Source organism: Caretta caretta, chromosome 11 (assembly GCF_965140235.1).
Source record: "Caretta caretta isolate rCarCar2 chromosome 11, rCarCar1.hap1, whole genome shotgun sequence".
Lineage (NCBI taxonomy): Eukaryota > Metazoa > Chordata > Testudines > Cheloniidae > Caretta > Caretta caretta.
The window spans coordinates 63,367,425-63,390,593 of NC_134216.1; the positions used below are offsets into that span (position 1 = coordinate 63,367,425).

A 23,169-nucleotide genomic window follows, 5' to 3' on the forward strand; every position below is an offset into this window, starting at 1 on the left:
CCTTACCCCTTCCTGGCCCCTCCAACTGCTCCCATACCGTGTCCGTGTCCCTGTCCCCGCTAACTAGCTCAGAACCCCCCGCTCCGACTCCTCGAGTCCCCGGCTCGCGGGGAGTCCCTGGGGGCGCGGGCGGGTCTCTCACCAGCCAGCACGAACTTCGCCATGAGGCGGCCGGCGGCGGGCCACGAGCCCCTTGGGCAGCGGCTCCTGGCTGTCGCTTAGCAACGCGGCGACGCTGCCTCCAGTCAACCTCCCCGCGCGAGGGAGAGCGCGAGACGTTGTCCCCTGGGGTCGCCGCGTACTCTCGCGCGATTTGGAGAGGGCACGTGAGGAAGCCATCATGGCGGCTCCCGTAGGCCGGTCACATGAGGCGTAGCCGGGTCGGTCCAGTGTCCGGTGAGTGGCTGGCGGGGTCGCCCCCTGGCTGCTGCCCTGGAATCGTGAAGGGCCCCGGGACTGACCGGCTGCCTCCGGCCGCGGCGGGGGCCAGGGGGCTTGTGAGTCCCCACGGTGCGGGTCCCCGTCCCCGGTCGTAGCCAGGGTGGGAGGGGGTCCCCGTGGGCGGTGTCCGTGGGCTCAGGCCAGGAAGCCACGGGGAGTTCACAGGTGTCTCTGCTGGTATGTGACGATCAGGGCCCGTGTATCGTGCAGCTGAGGCGCAGGATCCACCCCGGCCGTGCCATGGTGCTCCGGGCCCTGAGGTTTCTTTTAAGGAAGGTCGTAAGCCCTGTGACCGCGAAGGCCTCCGTTTAGCATTGTGAATGGCACGTGGCTGAAGCAAGGGTGTCTGCCTGAGTCTGCAGGCAGCCTGAAACTGCACCTCTGACGTGTGTGTGATCCGCTCTCTGGTCAGCGGTTGAAACCTAAAGATGACTGTTTAAAAGACACCGTTGTTATCTCTTTTGCTGCCGAGTGTGTTAACAGAAACATGTAGTTAATGGGGCTGATGGTTGCTGGGATATGAAAGTCGGTGTTGGAGTCTCCCCTTAATCTTAAACAACCCCCCCCTCACCCTCGTATCTGCAAATGGAAAAGGAAGAAGTGCCACCTCAGAAATGCTCAACTGCTATCTGTATGCCAAAACCTCCGGATTTTCGCCATACAACTTCTAATATGCAACTGTAGTTTCTGCACAGTTTTTAGCATGTTGATCATTAAAAATTTGTCAATAGTGTAAAATCAAAACTTAGAAAAGAAAAACAATGCTAATTGCTCTTAATCTTCATATTTAATGATAGCAAATCTTTAATTTATATCTTGCTTGAAGTTGCTGCAGAATTGTTAGTCTTCCACCACAAAGGGCTACAATATGGACTCCTTTTCTGCCCTAAAATACACAGAATTCTGCTTACAATTATACCTTCAATTATATCTCATTAAAACATGATTGACTTAAGTGGCTTGAAAAATAAAAAATTGTCCATCTCCCTTCAGAAATTCTGCAGGTCTGCAAGTAAAATCCCTGAAGATTTCTACTGCCGGTACCAAAATGTCTTCCATTTGTAGCATGCTGTTCATGAGAGGAACAGAATCCTCTCTGGTTTCAGTACATCAGATTGTTCCATGAATTGTGAGCTTTAATTTCTCTTCTTAACATTTGTAGTTATTATGAAAATTATGACATCAGGCCCTGATCATACATTTCTTGAACACCTATGACTCCCCGTTAGTTAACTGGATCCATGACTTCTGTCTGCATCACAAAAATGGATGCAACCTTTGATAGAAGCCCTTGGGTTGTGCAAAGAAAGGTGCAGGAAGCCCTTAATAGCTAAATTTATGGCATTGTCTTTTACTTGGTCTTATTTAGTCTCATAATATAGGTCTTCTATCTGTCTCAGGCATTTCTAGAGGCTCCTATCTCTATGTTGCCTGACTGCTGAATTTGTTGCAAGTGTCAGAATTTTATCACTTGTGGTAAATCAGGAGTGCTGCATGGCTCCGGGAGGCTTGGGGAAAAGGAAATCAGGAAAGTGAAGGTACACGGTACAGACTCTAGACTCAGTCCTGTAAGTGCACCCATGAGGACAGACCTCTGTGCCAGTGTGTGTGGAGACGCATCTACACAGGTAAATTGATTTCAGTGGAAGTTCAGGGCTTAAGTCTACCCAATTTCTCTTCAAATCCTATCCCTTTTCAGTTATACTGTGGAATTGCAACAGTTTTGTGACTGAGACCCTGTGGAATTGCGGAGTCAGGAGCAGAAGACACTCATTAATTAATGACGGATTACAAATGAAAATGAACTATTTCCAGATCTGTTTCAGGTTCTCTGTAAAAGATGTGTTAGTAGATGTGGTATTTTAACCTTTAAACCGAAAGCTCGTTAATGATTTTATAATTTTCAATTGATTTCACAGATAATGCATTTTACCTGGTGTCCAAAGACCTGTTTCTATGGGCTTGAACCTCATTAAGGCCCTGTCTTCTGAGCTGGCATTTGAAAGCTGTTTATAAAACGGTAGCAAAAATGAACAATAAAGTGGGTTGTTTGATAAGGACAATCAGACATTTGCATGTATGTGGTTCTAAACTGGGTCCCAGCTTTAGAACGGCGATGAGGACATACACATTAGGGATCAGTAGATATAAGAGTGCCATACAAAGTGTGAACCTGAGAAGATTCCTGTTAAATGTTCCTCCTCACCGGCTTGAATCATCTCTCCGATTGCTGTCTCACGGGGTGCCTGTTTATAGTAAAGGAGATGTCACTGTAAAAGAACAGAATGTTGCAAAGTCTCTATTAGATGAACATATGCAAAGTTCATCTAGTGCCTTGGACCCTCTAGAAGAAGATAGAAGTGTTGTTGAAGAGAATCTGATAGCGAAGAGCGAAAGGAGTCAATCACAGCAGTTCTTTGATGACCTTCAAAAATGCACATCTCCCTGTGATGTATTAGACCTAGTTTCAAAGTCTGCTATTTCTGAGAAGCATTGTAGTAACTGTTTTACTACTATGTGGGCGCTCACCAAAAAGCTGTCTGAAGACCAGAAGCGTTATGAGAAACAACTGATGGTTGAGCATCCTGCATTCATGCAGCTATGTCAGCGTCTGATGCAAGAGTCTAGGAGCATGTGGTGTGATGACTTGGTATACAGTCTGCATGCTGTGGTGAAGCTAGGGATATCCCAGAACACTCGACTGGTTCAGACTTTGCTGAGGGTCTCTCAGGTAAGTATTGGAATCTTTTAAAGATGGGAATAAAATTCCAGTGCCAGTTCTTACAGGTTATAGAGGCTACAGCCTCAGAGGGTCTCCACATGAACGCCTGTGGTTTGAGTTCTGCCCAGGCTTTCTTTTCATTCCTCTGCACACAGCACACCATACAAAGAGAGAGGGCTCAAAGAATACTTTTGCTTCAGGCTGTGCCAAAACTTTAGATCAGCTTGAGGCGTAGAAAAACTCTCTTCTCCCTCCACCCTCACTTCCCCCTCTCCTTTCTCCTCACATGATATGAGGCAAGTTTGAGAGTGAGCAGTTGTGAGGAAAGGTATTTTTGATATTTTGATTGGAGGGCAGAGGCCAGTGTCCTCCTTGACTCCCAGTTGTTTTACCTGCTGGCTCTGGGAGCTTTCTTTGGTCTACCCACTATTAGCTGTATTATGCTCCCCTTGTCTTGGGAATTTTTGCAGGACTTTCCCCACCTGCTGATGGAACCAGGGACTTCCTCTGAGCATCATATGACTATTTCATGCTGTGCTAGTTGAGGGTTTCTCCATTTCTGGACCTGCTGTTGCCCTGGGAGTTTCTTTCTTGACTTTCTTCAGAGCCCCCCACCAACTACTCCCCTCACCCACTGTGTGCAACTTCTTCTCCCTGTTTCTTCCCTTTCCATTCCCTTAAACCAGTCTGTCCTCATCCCTACCGCCACCACCTCCTAACTCTGCACCTAGCCAACCCATCCTAAGTTGTATGTGTTTTAATAAAGCAGCATGCAACTTTCAGAGGGAGAGAGGGCACTGATTTATTACATGGAGGGGAAGTTTCCCCACCAGGTGTGCCCACAGTTGGACCCCAGATGTGCTTGAACCTGCACATCAAAACTCTGGTAAATGTTTACAAAACACTTTAGAGAGGAAATCTTGAACATGACCAGTACGACATTCTCCAGCTTGTATCATACTATGTATAGTACATTACACAGTTTCTTCCTTTTGACCTTAATATGATTTTTATTTTTGGCCTGATTTCTCATTTTCTCAGGGTAAATTGGGAGTTATCTCCACAGAAGTCAGTAGAATTATACCAGTATGTAGGTCAAAGTAGAATCAGCTCTAGTGACTTTTTCTTTGTTCTCGGGGAAGGTGGTGGGGGTAAGATAGCGAGCAAAAATTGACCTTTCTGCCACTTAGTCTTAAGAACTTTCTAACATTGTGAAAATATATCTTTAATAGGAGCGCCTCAATGAATGTGATGACCGATGTCTCTCTGTTGTGTCAACCACCTTGGCAACCATGGAAAAAAGCAGAAATGTGGATGCTCTTCAAGCTGGATTACAGTGAGAACAATTACATTCTTTTTAATGGTTTCCTTACTTACAAGTCTTGTCATGTGACCATTTATTTCTGTTGGAGGAAAATAAATATGGCATGAAAGGAGAGTGACCATCTTTACTCTTTTGCCCAAAATACACTTTGATATTTTCTGGCTTACATTTTTAGCATTTTCTTGAGGATTATTTAATGATACATTGCATTAGAACATTTTAGTAATCACTGCAATGTGCTCATATCTAAAATATGGTAGAAATGTCCAAAGCAAGAAGACACTTGAACTTTTAAGTAACTTTACACGGTCTTAGACAATCAGGGACACTCGGTAGTGACCATGCCTGGAATCCTACGTTGACCTCTGTGTGACAGCTCTGTGCAGGGTCCACCTGGAGAAGCTCATTGCGGGATTGGGACCCAAGTAATTACCATCAGATAGTAGTTGAAACAAATAGCTCTCTTTGGCGCCATTGTTGGCATTCTCAGCAGAAAGGGTGAAGATAGGATAAAACACTGGTCCGGGGCACAGGAGACCTGATTTCTGCCACAGGCCTGCTCGGTGACCTTGGGCAAGTCACTCCACCTCTCTGTACCTTAGTTTCCCCATTTGTAAAGTGAGGATAAAACTGCCCTCCTTTGTATAGTGCTTTGATATCTATTAGTGAAAAGCCCTATGTTTCAGCTGGGTGTTATTCTTGATTTCAGTAGGAAATGCTGTTGAGTTGGAATACCATTTTAGCTTGTATTCCACCTGTATTCAAATGTAGGGGTGGGAGAAGCATTACATCTAATCTTGTTTCAGAATAACTTGTTTATGGGTGGCGTTTTTATACGGAGATTGTCGGTCTACAAAGCCTCATCTGCTTACCCCTTCAGGGACCTGGTGTTTCTGAGCTTCTAACAGAACATATTAGTGGATTTATATTGTATGTATCAATTCTATTTCAGCTCAAGCTACAAGAGGATGGGCATGTTGGTTAAATAACAGCATATTCTGTTAGAAGTTCAGGTGCACAGTTCCGGGAGTTTGGGGGAAAGTGGGTTATCCCTCTCCATTTTCCATTTAGAAGACTTTGACTCCATCTTGATTAATCAAACTTCCCTGTTTTCAGGGAAATGTCAATCTCAGTGGATCAATTTCAGAGACTTCCACTGCCATACAGGCACTGAAATTTCCAAAACTATGCTCTGATATTTGATTTAAAAAAATATACTGTTTTAAAGAGAGTTGGGATTTTTTTTGGTTTCTTTAGCCTTTTTGTTTCCTACTGAGCCAAAATGGCAACCACAGATACACCACATCAGAGTCCTTCTCTGTGTGATGCTTTGCCTTCTGCTATATTCAGATCCTGTTCTTCTCCTACAGACTATAGTATCACTTGTTCTCCTTTCCATCTGCTCCATTTTCTGTGTCCTGTACAAGGCTCTCCCGAATTTCACGGGTCACGGGGGGCTTGTCTCCACAGAGAAATTGCACTGGGATAAGTTACATCAGTTTAGTTAAACTGATACCTCTATTTCCCTGCAGTATGTTCACTCTGTTGCTCTTGCATTGGTGTATGTTGCAGCACTGTGTCCACACAGCAGCATTCTGCATCAGTGTAAGCATGGTGCAGTGTGGGTGGGCGAGCGGGCATTCCAGGGTCCTCTGCACTGCTTGGGCAGTGGAGTTTAGAAAGGTTGCCGGACAGATCACGGCACATAGGGAGGAGAAGTCCTACTGATATCTCACGCCAGTGTAGTTACTTCAGTGTCAGGAGATGGCCGCATTGCTATTAAGTCAATTTAACTACGTCAATGTAGAGCTGCACCAGTTTAATTTAAAAAAAAAAAGGCCGGAGGTGGGGGGTGGAAGAGGCGTGAGGAGCTACACCAGTTTATCTCAGGATTCGTCCATGGGAGACAGATGTGTGCCTGCTTCCACCAAAATAAGCAGAGCTTTACTGGTTCAACTTGTGTGTGTAGGCCCAAGCCTCCTTAAACCAATTCCATTTCTTTCCTTATCAGGTTACTGGTGGAGCAGCGAATTCCAAAGATCAGTAACATTTTTATGTTGCAAAGCATGATGAAATGCATTGGAAAAGATGCCCCACTCTCTCTCAAAAGGAAATTTGAGGTAAAAGATTAAAATAATTGGTGGGGCCTTGTATTATTCCTGCATAGCTACTGCTCCTGTGTTGCTATTTATTCGTTGTTTATGGTAGCACCTGTTGTACGCTAGGCAGTTTCCAGACATTGAAAATGAATGGTAACTTCCCTAAGTTGCTCATCCTCCAGGGACATTTAAGCAAGTAAACAGTGGTTTGTGGAAGGGAAAACATTTTTTTAATGACTGTACATGTCAATTAAGTTTGCTGTAGTCTGCCCAACAGAGGTATTTCTGCAGGAGGGACTTAAATAGGTAGAGGGTGCAAAGGTCAAACCACGCATAGGGATAGAAAGCATGGAGGTGTTTATGTAAGAAATTGATAGCGTAAAAGATAAGATGCTATCTGTGAGCTTCATTGTAACAGGGCTTTCTGTGTAATGAATCATGCTATTGAGAGGCAAGTAACTACATCTGCCCTAGTCCCAATAGAAAGGGATTCTTAAAATGTTTTCTCAATCCAGTGGAAGGAGCTGGGGTTGATATAGTATTTTTAAACATTGTTTTGACTTTTTTTTTTCTATTGATAAAATTTTTTCATTGCCCTTTATGTATGTCTTTGAGAATGTACTGGGTGAAACTATATTTTAAGAGCTGGGGAAACTGAAATTAGTGGGCCTGATTTTTGCTGTTGGTTGCGTCAGTGTAACTCTAACCATGCGAATGTAGTCACTCCTGATTTACTGTGGCTTAAGTGACATCAGAAGTGGGCCCACTAACTTTAGCTTCACCAGTTTTTTAAATCTTGTTTAAATTAGTGTACATCTGCCAAAGGTGTATCACAAAGGTCAATAGAAAATAGTGAGTAATTTACTAAGGATTTAGAATAACTTAGTCTTTGCCATGTGCAAAAGCTCTATCATCCTGACTGTACAATATTGGTAAATATGCCATCCATGCTAAGTAGCAATCCACCGTTCTTTCAAGCATGGGTAGGAAAACTATATACATAGTAACCAGAAATAAGTATTATAAGGCCATCTTGTATTGATTTTATTCAAGAAAGAAACAGGAGCGCCTGAGAACTTTTTAAGGACAGCTCACACTAAACATTAGATTAGCTGTAGTTGTTTTTATAAGAAAAGTGATTGGAAGGAGTTATTTTAAGCTCCTTCCACTGCTTCCAACCTTTCCTTCAGTGCAAATCTGGTGACGTTACTGGATTGGCGTAGTTTTGATCTTCCCGACTCACTTCATCCTTCGACAGAGATAATTTGGACTGCCAATGCCAAGAATGAAGAGTCTAATCAAATTGAATTCATTTTTAGAGTAGAGTTTTGAAAGAGCTGGACCACTTGACTCCTCTGAACGCTCAACACATGTTTAGTGCTCTGGCTGTGATGAATCACTGCTCCATGCCAATCCTGGATGCCTGCAGTAACAAAATCATTGGTGAGTTAAAGTGAATTTTTAAACTTCCCCTCTCCTTTACTCTGACTCTTCCTAATGAAAATGTCTTATTCCAATTTCCTTTTAAGCCCAGAAAACATGATTGTTTTGTAGTCTAACAATGCAGATCCATTAGACAAAGTACAGTACAAAAAATTTTGGAGGACTGATGGATGATCAAAGAAAGTAGTTCTTATGGTCTCTGCCCTCATTAATACCATGAAATGTCATCTCTGTGGTTATAATGGCATTCTTCATATCTCTGAAGTTAAAATTCTGTTAGCATTTTCCCTATATATAGAATTTGGGGAAAAGAAAACTAAAGGCCAGCAAGAAAAATTAGTGATTTCAGATGTGCTTTTAAAACTGTTTCTGAACTGAAAATTTGCATCTCCTAGTATGAATTGACAACTGTTTAGGGAGTAAGCAAAAGGCAACATGTTCACTGATTAAGTGGATTTCATTATTGAGTTCTACTTAATAAATGATGGCCCAATTGAGCCCAAAGGAACTTAAAATGAAGGTTAATACTCTGACCTTTACTCAGACCCTTGCAATAAGTATTGTAGACATAATTGATCAATAAGTATTGATATATACTCTTGAATCCAAAACTATGGTAAAAGAACATTAATGTTGCAAAGTCAAGCCGTCAAAAGGTAGGAAATGTCAAAATTCAGGTTGCCTGTGCCACCTTAATTTGGTCTCCTTATGCATACACCTTATGATACAATCTTTAATTATATGGCAATAAACTATTTTCTCCCACAGGACCCCTGCTTCATTAATGTACAGGATGGATGGTATTCATAGTATGAAGCTATTGAATACTTTGTTGTATCCTCATTGTTTAGTGTACAGCCATAGGTCTTATTTACTGTAGGTGATTCAAATCCTGCTCTGAAGACAGCATTATTTATTTCCCAATTTGCTTTTCTGTGGCATTTATCACTATAATATCTGAGTGCTTCACAAACATGAATTTATTTTCATAACACCAAAGAGTGAGGTGGTGGTATCTGCATTTTAAATATGCAAAAAGAAAAGGAGTACTTTTGGCACCTTAGAGACTAACCAATCTATTTGAGCATAAGCTTTCGTGAGCTACAGCTCACTTCATCGGATGCATACTGTGGAAAGTACAGAAGATCTTTTTATACACACAAACCATGAAAAAATGGGTTTACCACTACAAAAGGTTTTCTCTCCCCCCACCCCACTCTCCTGCTGGTAATAGCTTATCTAAAGTGATCACTCTCCTTACAATGTGTAAGTAAATATGCAGAACTGAAGCACACAGATATTAAGGTCAGAAGTGTCCACTGATCGAGTGCCTAATCTGAAATGCACTGGATCTGATTTTTTCAGAGCACTCAGCATTATTTGGCACTTTATGTGTTTGAAGCACAGCTCCTCTTGATTTACCTTGCAGCTGTGAGCGCTCAGCAGTTCTGCAGATCAGATTCGAGGGTCTCAGCTTGGGCACCCAGAAAATGAGGAACACATTGGGTTAAGTGATTTGCCCAGCATTGCATAGGATTGAAGGATAGAATTCAGGATGACATTCAAGTAGCCGAGACCATCCTTCCTATTTCTGCAGTCATCTGTCTTGTTCGATATACACCTTCCAACTACTGCAACAAATGAAGCAGGGGGTCCTAGACAATAGCCTCCTTTATTACGCAACCCTGATGATCCACCTGATCATGTCCATCCTGTGCACTGAATGAGGCACAGGTCTTGTGGAAAAAGTAGAATGTGATCATGAAATTACAGACTGTCTCATAATGCATATGCACTAGGGGAACTGAATTAAGGTTACACAGGAAGCCTTCATTCTTGCATTTCCTAACTTTTGAGCGTTCAACTTTGCAATTTTGCTACTTTTCTTTTAATACAAATTGTTTTGCGGTTTGTGTGTGTGCGTGCATCCACATGTATAATTTCCTAGGGTTTTAAAAGAAAACTGAAAAAAACAAATTCCATCCGCTGGTATCATGCTGACACCCACATAAAGGTCATCAGCAGGACTGGAACCTTTAGACAAGTGGTTTTCAACCTGTGGTCTGTGCACCTCTGGGGGTCCACAGATGATGTCTATGATTTCCAAAGGGGTCTGCACCTCCATTCAAAAAAATTTTAGAGGTCCACAAATGAAAAAAGATTGAAAACCACTGCTTTAGATCCAGCTCATATAACTCTGCCCCTACATCTAAGGGAGTAACTTATTGCAATAATAGTTGGTGATTCTCAATATGGACCAGCACTAGAGGAGGATGAAACACGTTTCTGTCTGCAAATAGCTATGAAACCCATAGGCAGAGGAATGGTAAGACTCAGGATGTTTGGGTTCCATTCCAGGCTTTGGAGGGGAGTGTTCTCTGGTGGGCATAGACTTTTCTGCCCATTCCTCTCAAGCTTCGTCCCTTCTGCCCTGTCTCAGCTATGTCTCTTCCCTACCCTCAGCTCCTTGTCCCAGTCTTGTTCTCCTTACCAAACCAGTCTATTTCCACTCCTCAGGGTTCTCATCCTAGTTCCAGTCTCTTGCCCAATTAGTCCCAACATCCCCCTGTATGCTCCTAGTCAGAGACCCAGTCTATATCCCCAAACTTTTCATCTCGGTCTCCTTTGCCCAGCCAGTCACAGTCTCTTCCATGGCTCCCCATCTGATGTTTCACATCACCCCCCCACTGGCTGCTAGTCCCAGTCATATCCCACAACGCGCCGCTCACAGTCACTGTTCTTTTTGTTGTTGTTCTGTTACAGAGAGTATCCATGGTACTCCATTTTGGCAGTTAATCCATGTTCTGAGGTCATGCAGCATCCTCCGGTACCGCAATGTAGTTTTGTATTCAGCAATAGCAAACTACGTGACTTCAGCCATCTACATGTGGGACACTAAACAGGTGAGGTAGTGACCACAAGCTCTATAGTGACACCACTAGAACTGCCAGTACAAAGCTGTGCCCAGGTGCACACAAACACTGTTTATGGAGCTGCTAGTTACGACTCAGTACTTCAGTTTGCATTCTGAAATGGGCTTAAAATGGGGCATAAGTTCCAGTTTGGCTCTACACGTAGAGCAACTACACAATGTTAGAAAATTCAAAGGGCATAAAAAACAATGCAGTTTTTCTCTGGTTTCTTTTCATGAAAGTTTAATAGGAATAACTTGGTAGAAATTGGTCCGTGGCTGAAAAATTTGTCAGTTTCAAACTTCTCTTTCTTGATGTATATCTTTGAAACAACAGGGTGTATTTATGCAGATTGATTGAGGGGAAATCTTCAGTAAAACTGGTACATTGGCTGTCGTTTAATTTGTATAAGCGTAGCACCGACAAGTCCTCATCATGGACCTGAACCCTGTGCTCGGCGCTAGAACCAAAAGGCAGTCCCTGCCCCAAAGAGCTTCAGTCTAAGTGTAAGAGAAGAAACAACAGGGATACAGACATACAGATGGTGGATTAGAGGGAAACAATGAGACAATATTGGCTTAAATATTTTAATAAGTGTTTGGAAGTTTAACAGTCCATTGTTCTCCTATTTATTGCAGTATAGTAATAAAGAATAGTTAGTCATGCTCATAATATATTAATTTTCAAAAGTTTATTTTCATTTTTAAAAACCTCTCTGATGCTATGACACCAGACAATTAAGTAAATTTCCATATTGAGGCCTGTACTCTAGTTTTAATTTGTTGGTTTTTAGCCTTAAAAATGTTTTTCTTCATATACATTTTTTGGCGCGTTTTAGATTGTCCTGTTTTTGTCTGCCTTTGAGGGACTTCGTTTTCGACCTGTTGAGCTGATGGATATTTTGGCTGAGAAGGTGACAAGTCATCCTGAATCCCTGAATCTGAAGGATATTCTAAGTATTCTCCGGGTGTATTCACTTCTCAACCACGTTCCCAAATGCCAAAATCAGGAGTAGGTTCTGGCTTAGAAAGCTTTGTATTAAATTACATATTTGTTATGTGGGTGTCTGAAGAGGCACCCTAAAGAGTACCTGCTACTGATCTTGGATTCCAGTTGTGAAATACTTCTCACTTTGTCTGTTTTACTAAATCTGTGAGATAAACTTGCTTTACCTGTCACTATTATAAAAAATATATATATACATTTTTTCTAAACAGTAAAGCAATGTAATAGAGAATGCACAAGATGTAATAAAGAGTGGGTGCCCATCACTTAAGTTATAGCCTGATAAAAGTGGTGAACAGGTTGTAGCTAGTGGTAAGCTTAGGTGCTGGACTTGGGTTCTGGTTATCCAAATAAATTGGAATATCTGTCTGGGGTTTTATTTCAAAAGTATTGATTTATATTTTATAGAGATTTTTAGGAAAGTCTGAGTTTATTTATAAACTGGTACGTAAAGATATCTTTTTTCTTTTTCTTTTGAAGGTTCCTGGAGTCTCTCAACAGTGCCTTGAATAAGTACCTCACCAGGATTTCTAATGTGGATCTGCTGAAGGCAGTGTATTCATTTTGCGTTTTAAAGTATCTGCCCCAGCCTGCACTTAGTCAGCTCCTGCAAGGGGACAACCTCAATGAGTTACTAAAATCAGGTCAGGCATTAATGTATTCATGTGTGTTATGCCATTGAATTCAGACTAGTGTGTAGAGAAGAGTAGTAGTAGCTTCAACACAATCACTCTTTAGGGTGTGGTTGCATTGAAGCTCACAAGCTAAGTGGGGCAGACTGGTTAATATAAAAAATGGAGTTCAGCAAGTTGTTGTTACTTATTAGTGATTCAGGTGACCCTGTCCTCAGACTCAGCACTGAACCAGTGCCCTCATCGTGGCGATGTGTTGTGCTGTTGGAGGTACCATTTTCAGATAAGACACTTCAGTAATGAGGAAAGTGTTTCCTAGGTAACTGTGTATGTGAAAGACAGTAAATCCAAGATTTGTTGTAGAAAGTCAAATGTGAACAAATTGTGGATTCTTATGTCTGTGATGCACATTCAAGATTTTCCAAGAACCTTTTAAAAAAATAACCAAAGTGATGTATGTTTTTCAGCTAAATCAAAGTTTAGCTCAAAATACAACTTGTGGTTAGAAGTTGCTTGACTGTTTTGCTTTAGGATGAAGGACCCTGACTGAAATGGTTCAAGGTAGTTGTTCAGCTTTGTGTTATAATGCTCTACAGCTAATCGCTTAGTTTGGCACTGAGTCAGGGTGTAAGTGTATACGTTGCTTGAAGTTCTGTAAGCCCCTACGCTTCAACAAAACAGCCTGTCTACTTGGAACCTGAATAGTTCAGTGCAGCTGAGTGAATAATTGACCCTTCCATTCACTGGCTGAATCAAAGGGGGGAGAAAATCAGTTTATTTTGAACTGAAATTGATTTTTATTTATTTAGGCTTTTCCCACTGAAATGAAAAAGTTCCATTCTGGTCAAATGAAATGTTTCCATATTGTTTTGAAAAAATATTTTTCACAATTTTTTCCCTCATTTTTTTGTCTGAAACTATTTGCTGAATTTGACCCAAATTTGCAAATAGTTTCCCCCACCACAAAACCTGCATTTTATCAGAGAATTTACTTTTCAGCTGAAAAATTTTGCCCAGCTCTTGTTACGAATTACACCTGGTAGGACACGCACAGTTCGAATCTAGGCTGAGGCACAGAAATAAAGTCCACAACTGCAGAGTTCCCAAAAGACACTAAGTTTATTACGCTCGAGCGTGGTGCCCCCCTGCTAGCCAGGAGGGGACCCTGAATGCAGATTATACAAAGGTTATATACCTTTTAGCAAAGCATGTTGCCCTCATGCATCGGAAACCTTAGCCAATAAACAAACCCTTGTCTTATCTACCACCTATCCCTGCTTGGTGCATTCCTCGTGCTATACCAGTATGTTAATTACACAGCATGGTCCTAAAGCCATGCATCAGTAACTTTTATTATCAGAATGGGAGGCCTCACATCAAGGCCAAGAGACAGGGAGTTAGAGACTGACAAAAACCAGATACTGGGAGTCAAGGCAGGCTAGAGACAAGGAGGAGGATTTTCACAGGGATTCAGTATCTAAGGATCACTCCTCCTGGTGTATGATGTGCTGGCATTTAAATAATGGTGGGCCCCAAACCAAAATGGAGTCACATGTGCTAACTTTTCCTTAACACTCTACAGTTTGGTACTGTTAAAGCATGTTCTCAAAATGACATCCAAAATGTGACTTAACTTCTTGTGTTTTATCAATATCCATTAAAGTATTGGGGTATTTTGTTTTTGTTTGTTAAAAACAGCTTCCATGTGTACATCAATGTATTTCACTTATTAGTAACCCAGCTGTAATAGGGTAACGTGTGTAGCTGTACACAATGGGGGGGGGGGAAGTGGTTAAATGAATAGATTTCAGACTTTCAAGAGTGGATGGTCCAGTGGTTAGGGTGGTAACCTAGGACCTGGGAGCCAGGGTTCAACTCCCTGCTCTGTCACAGACTTCCTCAGTGACCTTGGATAAGTCTCTTAGCCTCTCTGTGCCTCAGTTCTCCATCTGTATAGTAGCATTGCTTTACCTCACCAGGAAGCTGATTCTACAGTAATGTGTGTCTTGTAAATTGCTTAGAGAGCTATATAGAACAAGAAGGTTTTAACAATGCCTTGATGGCATCTTTTCAAGAAACAATTAGTTTTATTATGCCTAATTTGGAATGAATCTACTGCTCAGCAAAGCTGAAATCTGTTCTTACTGCAAGGTAGCCAGTGAAACTGTGGATTTGTTGAGATAAAACGATACAATATAAATATAACGAGTCCACTATAATGCTATCTTTCTATCCTTTTTTCAGATGGCCTTAATAAGGAGCAGAATGAAATGATGCTGCACTGTGTGAACATGTGTCTGGAACTTGATAGTCCTCCTTCATTCACTAAGCCAGCAACTGTGTTTATAAAGAAACCCTCATCACCTTTGGTTTCTGATCTCCCTGAGGTACAGGAGGCTCTCCTGAAACTTCTGGGAGATGAGCGTATGGTTCAGCAAAACATCCAACTGCCACATGGTTACAACATTGGTATGGGACCAATTCATTGTCATGTGCCTTTGTATATTGATTTATAGTGGTAAAGAAATGGACTGGCAACTATTACATATAATATAAGGGGTGTAAAATATAAATTTCTGGTGAGAAGGTCTATTTGACAACTATGCCTTTATGGTTGTATTTTCTATGACATTCACGTTAAAATAGTTGGACAGTTGACTAAAATATTGTTACTGCTCTGGTTTGTAAAATTGCGGTGGGCTTTTTGTGGTTAAAATCTGGCTTTTGATGCAACTAATCCTACATAAACCCAATAGGCAATAACTATATTAAACAACACTGACCTTTCAATGCTAACATATTTTTTTAATCTTTGGATTAAAGAAACAATATAAAATGGCAAAATATGAAACTTCAATGTGATTGTTTTAGCTGTGGAACAGTTTTCCTTTTTCTTTGATTTAAAGAACAGGATATGAGCTTCATTGAGAAACCATTTATAAATTTAGTAAAGTTCCATGGTGTATGGTTTCTTTTGTATGCAGGGTTTATACTTCTATGATTATATCATTTGCAAAGTACTCTCATTACCTGATTCACTTATTATACTTCTGGTATTTTTATTCCTAAATTTATCAATCCTAGTGATAAAAGACAAGGGACTATGTATGGATCTATGAAACCTCAGACAGCAATTTTTTTCTTTAAATCCTGAATCGATACACCTATTCATACTGTATCTATGATTTGTGATAACAGGTACCTTTTCTGACTGTGTCAAAGCGCCAGCTGAATCTATTTGTTGCTCTCGAAGGAACAGCAATATATTGTGCAAACTGTCACACAAATGCAATAATTATAGCTGTTTCTTTTCTATTGACTCCATAAAATATATTGGAATGGTCAAAGCCTCTTGTGGCATTTAATATTCTACTGCTTTGCTTTCAGATTTTGAAATCAAAATGGATGCAGACAGAAAAAAAGTGCTTCCAGTAACTGAAGTAGATGATCCTGCTGATGTTCCAAATGTTCAACGGTACCTTTATTTGGTTACAAGTTTTCTTTACCAGACCCTTTTTATGTGAGGCTCCTCCTGTGCCTCTCTGGCTCATTGATCTGCAAAGCAAGTAATTCACTTTCTCTATGCTCTCACAAGAGTATAAGAATTGCCACACTGGATCAGACCTGGGCCTCATCCAGTATCCTGCCTCCAACTGGGGCCAGCACTGGATGTTTTGGAGGCAGGTGCAAGAAACTCCACAGTGGGTAGCTGTGGGATAATCTGCCCTCATAAAGGTCTCCTAGGTTATTAGGCCAGAAGGGGGGGATCACTTTGATCATGTAGTCTGACATCCTGCCTAACACAGGTCATAGAACTTCCCTAAATTAACTCCTGTTTGAACTAAAGCATGTCTCTTAGAAAAACATCCAGTCTTGATTTAAAAATTGCCAGTGATGGAGAATCCACCACGACTCTTGATAAATTGTTCCAATGGTTAATTACCCTCACTGTTAAAACATTACACATTATTTCCAGTCTGAATTTGTCTAGCTTCAACTTCCAGCCATTGGATCTTGTTATACCTTCGTCCACTAGATTGAAGAGTCCCCTTTCCCCCCCGCAATTATCAAATTTCTGTTCCCCATATGTAGGTACTTATAGCCTGTGATCAAGTCACCCCTTAACCCTCTCTATGTTAAACTGAACAGATTGAAGTATTTTAATCTGTCGCTATAAGATGTGTTTTCCAATCCTTAATCATTCCCATGTCTCTGAACCCTCTCCAATTTATCAACATCATTTTTAAATTGTGGACACTGAAACAGGGCCTCCTCCCCTAATAATTAGAGTTTGGTATAAATCCTGAAACATGAGATTTTGATTCCCTTCCAAAAAAACTTTTGCATTAACTACAACTGAATATTCTTGTTATCTATATAAATGTTGAATCCCTCTGTGACACTTACTAAAGTTGACTTCAACAGGATCCTGTGGCAATGAGTTCCAGTCTAATTATGCGTTGAGTGAAAAATTATATCTCTATTCCGTGTTAGAATGGAGAGACCAATTCAACTGTATGCTAAGGAATGTTCTCTTTTTTTAGTAAATGAGATATGTCTAAATCCAGTGACCCAATTTTTGGACCATGTTACAAACTAGGAAACCTAAATTGTGACTTTGAGACCACAATACTGCAGATTTTGTATCTTTAACAATAACGTATCCCTTGTTGACCAAATTCAGCAAAAGGCCTGTGCACCACTGAAGTCAGATTCTGAGGGTTTAGGTGGGATCTAAGTGATGCATGGGCTTGCGCAGATGAATTGCTATCTGTCTGTCGGGGAAAAAAGGAACTAGTTACTCTGTACCAATACTGCTTGTCAGGCTACCAAATCACTGGACTTTTCTGAACCTTCCAAGCAGGTTAGAGATTTGCACAGTAGATAATGGAAGAAAGAAGGAAATAAATGTTACATGCGTAAGAACATAGGAACAGCCATACAGGGTCAGACCAATGGTCCATCTATCCCAGTATCCTGTCTTCCAACAGTAGCCAATGCCAGATGCTTCATAGGGAATGAACAGAACGGGGCAGTTATCGAGTGATCCATCCCTGTCCTCCAGAATCTGGCAGTCAAAAGTTTCGGGACACCCAGAGCATGGGATTGCATCTCTGATGCAATCCCATATTTTGGATGCTTCTGTTTCACATAATGCACCATTCTGAACTTCTCCAGCCTTAGTTGCAGAATGATTTGAGGCCTAAGAATTCAATCTTTGACATACATACTGTATGGGCAGACCTCGGCACCTAGCTAAAACACATTGCAGGAGAGGGGGGTTTAAGTTGCTTAAGTCCGGAGAAGCAAAAGAATAATTAAATTAGGAGTGGACAAAAATATTAGCAATAAACTAACACAGCAGTGCTATTCCTTAATATTAAAGGCATTCTCTGAACGGTTAACTGTGAAGAATACTTAAATTGCACCAACATAATGCTGTTTGCCAGCTCCCTAAGAAATTGTTACTGTTTTTGGCTTTAGAGTGGCTGTTCTCTGTGCTCCTCCATCTGCTTTCTGTTTTGGCACAAGACACCCCCGAGGCAAGCTGGCAATGAAGATGAGGCATCTGAAAGCACTGGGCTATCATGTGATACTGGTAAGAAGTCTAAATGCAAATCTTACCAGTATGATGACATATATGATGTGTATGATAGGTGAAGAACAGAGTACTGGGAGTGGTAAGCTTAACCTAAATTGACACTGCTGGAAAAACTCCTTGATCAGTGATGGTATGCTGTGGTGTTGGGCAAAGGAACTCCACTATGGTAAACTATGTCCAGGTGGAGTTTGATCCTTTTTTGTCATGAACTACACCAGGGGTCGGCAACCTTTCAGAAGTGGTGTGCCGAGTCTTCATTTATTCACTCTAATTTAAGGTTTCGCGTGCCAGTAATACATTTTAACGTTTTTAGAAGGTCTCTTTCTATGTCTATAATATATAACTAAACTATTGTTGTATGTAAAGTAAATAAGGCTTTTAAAATGTTTAAGAAGCTTCATTTAAAATTAAATTAAAATGCAGAGCCCCCCCGGACCAGTGGCCAGGACCCAGGCAGTGTGAATGCCACTGAAAATCAGCTCATGTGCCATAGGTTGCCTACCCCTGAACTACACCATAATTCGCCAAAAGCTAAAACTGAGTTGCTGAATTCCAGTACCTAAGAACCTTGCATGAATTTGATCAGATATTGACTCATTCACCTGTTTTCATGTGGAATTGCAGATCTGAACTGATCACTTTCTGGAATGCAGGGATTCTCTACATCTGTTTCCTTTCATTAAGTGCGTTGGTTCACAAGAGAATGTGAGTTTGTTATTTAGCAGCGGAACTAATGCACCCTTTCCCTTCTTCTCCTGTCCACTAAGGTCCACTACCAGGAGTTTAAAAAACTGAAGAAAGAAGAAGCAATTGAGTGTTTGAAGGGAGAAATCTATTCAGCAAATGCTTTTCCTTTTTCCGATGTGAATTTGCAGGATAATATTTAAAACGGACTGAGAACTTCGGATCTCCTGCTTTTTTCCCATCACAGCCATTCACAAGAAGACGGAAGCAGTTTCATATATTCCTGAAAAATGCCTCAAGACATTATACCTTGTAGAAAGTTTGTAAATTCAACTATATCTACTGAAGGAGTTTTTTAGCAGTAGAAGCAGTTCCTTTCAAACCTGTGTTCCGGAATGCTATAGCTAAGGCTCCTTAAACAATAATTGACTTCATTTAAAAACAAACCAAAAAAAACCTCCTGCATTTAATGTTGAAACTATCTCAAATTTATCTTTTTTTTAAACTACATCTAGGCTACTCCAGTGGGCCAAACTGTTCATTTGTTCTTGAACTGGGGGAGTGTGACAGTCTTTCAGAGCAGTTGGGACCATGGCTGCTCTCACTGTAGTGAGAATGGGATAACGAGTCAATCTGTCTTTAGCTTTCAGTAAGAACTCCAGCCAGAAAAGCAGTAAATCATTAGATATTGACTGGAGTGGAAATAAAAACGCCCAAATCTCTTGATAAGTTTGTAACTCAGAAAATAACTTTCTAGTCTCGTTTTCAGAAGTCTGGGACAGCAAATGATTCTTTATTCTCCATGCTTTTTCTTCAGTCTGAAGCCTTTCCGCCTGTTATAAAGCACTCTGAGAGTCATCGCTATAAGATCCTGTCCCTCGTATAAATTGCCTTGTGATGTCTTCTTTTGTTTCAGTATTAGCTCTTCCAAGACTACTTACAGCTATTGCACAGTACTTACGAAGGAGAGCTGCAGAAAGGGATCGGGGGGTCATAGTGGACCACAAGCTAAAGGAGTCAACAGTGTAACGCTGTTGCAAAAAAAAGCAAATATCCTTCTGGGATGTATTAGCAGGAGTGTTGTAAGCAAGACGCAAGAAGTAATTCTTCCGCTCAACTCTGCACTGATTAGGCCTCAACTGGAGTATTGTGTCCAGTTCTGGGCACCACATTTCACGAAGGATATGGACAGATTGGAGAGAGAGTAGAGAAGAGCAACAAAAATGATTTAAAGGTCTAGAAAACGTGACCTGTGAGGGAAGATTGAAAAAATTGGGTTTAGTCTGGAAAAGAGAAGACTGAGAGGGGACATAACAGTTTTCAAATATGTAAAAGGTTGTTGCGAGGAGGAAGAAAAATTGTTTTTCTTAACCTCTGAGAATAGGACAAGAGGCAATGGACTTAAATTGCGGCAAGGGAGGTTTAGGTTGGACATTAGGAAAAAGTTTCCAACTGTCAGGGCAGTTTAAGCACTGGAATAAATTGCTTAGGGATGTTGTGGAATCTCCATCTTTGGAGATTTTTAAGAGCAGGTTAGACAGACACTTGTCAGGATGGTCTAGAGAATATATAGTCCTGCTGCGAGTGCAGGGGACTGGACTGGATGACTTCTCAAGGTCCCTTCCAGTTCTATGATTCTATGATGCAACACAACATCCACTGGCCCACCACGTAGTAGAGGATAAATCAGAATAATGGTGGTATTGCCTACTGATATAAATGTGAAGTTTAAAGAATGCTCTAATTTGAAGGAGTGGAAGAGGCAGACATAGCTCTTCCATCCTGTTCTTGAAAATACTCATTAGTACTTGCTTTCAAGAGTCAGTCAATGAAACACTTGCATTTTTTTGTCAAGTTATTTTTTTGTTTTAATGAAGTGCAATTTTGAATAGGGGTATTTTGAACATTTACTTAGTAACAGCACTGAAACTTGTGGTCTTCATAGAATATCAGGGTTGGAAGGGACCTCAGGAGGTCATCTCGTCCAACCCCTTGCTCAAAGCAGGACCAATACCCAGTTTTTGCCCCAGATCCTGAAATGCCCCCTCAAGGATTGAACTCACAACCCTGGGTTTAGCAGGCCAATGCTCAAACCACTGAGCTATCCCCCCGCCCCTTACAAATCTGTTACCCATTTCTGCATTATGGTCAGTCCTGTGATAATGATATTGTTCAACCAGAACAAGTAAATATATGTTAGAGCCTTTGGCAGTAACCTTATTCAACCAAATGGCGGTGCTCTTGCTTCGCATCATGGTGAGCTGTGAACTGCACACTTCTTTGTCTCTGTATTCGGCTGAGGATTTGGCTGAAGCTTTGCAGTGATGTGGTAAAAGAATTAAGGTGAAAAGAAGAAATGAGGCATTATTTTAATTTGCTGCCGTACCCTTCACGGAGTAGGTCAGCTGAATATGATATATGTTTGTGGAGAGAACTTGCTAGTAAAGATATGTACAGAGTTATGACTGGTAACATACCACAAGAAGAGCTGTCTTTGCTGGTTTTCAGACTGGCTGAAACCCTGAAGCATGGAAATTCTGCCAGAAAGCCTGAACTTGTGAGATTTAAAACTGGATTTTCAGACCAAAGCGATTTGCTTGTTGATGGGATTTCCCTTTTTCTGGATCAGATGCACCAAGAAATACTGATTATCTGAATGAACCTTTCCTTTTCTTCTAGCCAAGATGGCATGCAAGCGATTTTCTTTTCTGTCAACGCTACGTTAAAGGTGTAAAGTACTCATGACCACTGCACTGAATGAGTGACCACTGGAAAAAACAGTAGTGGGTGGAACCAATGACCCACCTCATTACACTAGTTATAATGTAATAGGCCCGAATAGAAGGCATATTTCATGCCATATGCAACGTGATAGTACCTTGCTCCTGCTGTATCACTAGCTGTTTGTATTATGCTTGCATCTTATAAATACAGTGCTATAAACACTCAGCTATAGAATAGTTATGAAAGATATTTGTTCCCACTGAGGACTTTGGTCTTTCTTCGGATTTTCTGAGTCTTTTACCCTATTCTTTCCCTCCTACTGTGGATTCCGCTTGTTAGCAACCTCTCAGATCCCAGCAAAAAGTTGCTATTATCTAAAGGTTGCCAGTAAGCAGAAAGTTAGTCTATAGGGGTGCAGCTAGGGAATGAAGCACTGGGACATGCGTGGTACCTTTCCCTGCCTGCCCGCAAACCTGCCTACAGCTGGGAGGGGCAGCTACATGCAGAGTAGCAGGGGGGATGCAGCCCAGATGCTGGGGCTTTCCATGTGGGTTTTGGGGCTGCACAGTACAGGAGCCTGGGCTTGGCACATCCCAGTTCTTCCTCCCCTGGCTGCAGCCCCGCAAACCTCCCTGCTGCTGCCCTGCCTGCAACCTCCCCTCCCAGCCACAGGTAGGGCTGCAGACAGGAGGCACATCAAAAAGTTGTCAATTAGCAGTATGCCTGTTGCCAATATCCAAATCCTATTAACATTAAAGTCAGTGGGGTGGGATTAGAAAATGTTGCTACCCACAGGAAGTTGATAATATCAGGATTCCTATTAAGTGGCACCCACTGTGTTTGCCTCCTAGCATTTCCCTCTAGCTTGAGTATGACTATCATTCATTGTACAGTTGCGACCATGCCATGGCATCTAAAATGCCACAGGATTTTCAGGTGTCAATCATCGAAGGCCAAATTCCATTTTTAGGCATGATTCCTGGGCCAGAGTATATATTTCGGATAACATGCTCCCACTGATGTCAATGGAAAATTTTTACATAGATCAAGTATAGAATTTGACAGTAACTCAACTTATTAGTTACTATTCTTTATTAAGTACTTTGTTTTTCCATTCAGTATTGCTCATGGGGAAAGCATATGGCACCCTCATGGGACCACCACCCACTTTTCCTTTTCACTTTCATTTCTCTTTCTGTCCCTCTTCCTTTTCATTCTCTCCTCCTTTCTTCCCTCTGCATTTCTTTCCTCACAGCAATTCCTAATTTCTCAGTATCCTTGGTTTTTCTCCCACCCATTCCATCTATTAAATGATCAGCAATAAAGAAAGTTAATGTTGACCCTAAAGGGTTTGTTTTAGTTCTCACTCGAGTGAGATTAATAGGGGACAGAGGAGTTCACACCTCTCTGAGCCATTGTTTCAGGCTGGCTGCAGACTCAGGAAGGCAGCCTTGTGTCCATTTACCCTTGGTTCACGTTTGGAAGGTTTTCTTTCTAGTGATAGTTAGAAACTTCTTTCTGAAATGAAAGCTGAGATTTTGCACAAAGTGAATGTCATGCAAGCTGTGAAGTGATAAATAG

The 23,169-nt window shown here is 41.3% G+C and overlaps 2 protein-coding genes across 8 annotated transcripts in view; one reads left to right on the forward strand and one right to left on the reverse strand.

Moving 5' to 3' along the window:
- Nucleotides 1–296, reverse strand: part of MDH1B (malate dehydrogenase 1B) — a 34,389-nt gene extending 34,093 nt beyond the window's left edge. For all 6 annotated transcript variants that reach the window (XR_007359243.2, XM_048870453.2, XM_048870450.2 and 3 more), the window contains exon 1: nucleotides 143–296. Coding sequence is in view for 5 of the 6 variants with exons in the window: in XM_048870453.2 (XP_048726410.2) it covers nucleotides 143–164 (22 nt within the window). In the remaining variant the exon portion in view is untranslated. The remainder of the gene's footprint in view (nucleotides 1–142) is intronic.
- On the forward strand, nucleotides 297–22,935 carry FASTKD2 (FAST kinase domains 2). Of its 2 annotated transcripts, XM_048870456.2 has the most exons (13): nucleotides 319–396; nucleotides 1,435–1,570; nucleotides 2,361–3,172; nucleotides 4,396–4,499; nucleotides 6,499–6,607; nucleotides 7,906–8,029; nucleotides 10,793–10,932; nucleotides 11,780–11,952; nucleotides 12,427–12,590; nucleotides 14,823–15,047; nucleotides 15,966–16,053; nucleotides 18,063–18,177; nucleotides 18,948–22,935. In XM_048870456.2, the coding sequence occupies exons 3-13, from the start codon at nucleotides 2,471–2,473 to the stop codon at nucleotides 19,065–19,067; spliced, it is 2,064 nt and encodes a 687-aa protein (XP_048726413.1). In that variant the 5' UTR covers nucleotides 319–396; nucleotides 1,435–1,570; nucleotides 2,361–2,470; the 3' UTR covers nucleotides 19,068–22,935. The 2 variants fall into 2 exon arrangements, with proteins under 2 accessions (XP_048726412.1, XP_048726413.1); XM_048870455.2 differs by lacking the exon at nucleotides 1,435–1,570 and having other exon boundaries at nucleotides 297–396.
- Nucleotides 22,936–23,169: the final 234 nt, after the last annotated feature.

Bases quoted from the DNA above. Each gene is read 5' to 3' on its own strand.
- FASTKD2 (XM_048870455.2), top strand. From the start codon at position 2,471: ATGAACAATAAAGTGGGTTGTTTGATAAGGACAATCAGACATTTGCAT. The intron at 4,500-6,498 runs GTGAGAACAATT...TTTCCTTATCAG, and splicing joins GCTCTTCAAGCTGGATTACA to GTTACTGGTGGAGCAGCGAA. The intron at 10,933-11,779 runs GTGAGGTAGTGA...GGCGCGTTTTAG, and splicing joins ACATGTGGGACACTAAACAG to ATTGTCCTGTTTTTGTCTGC.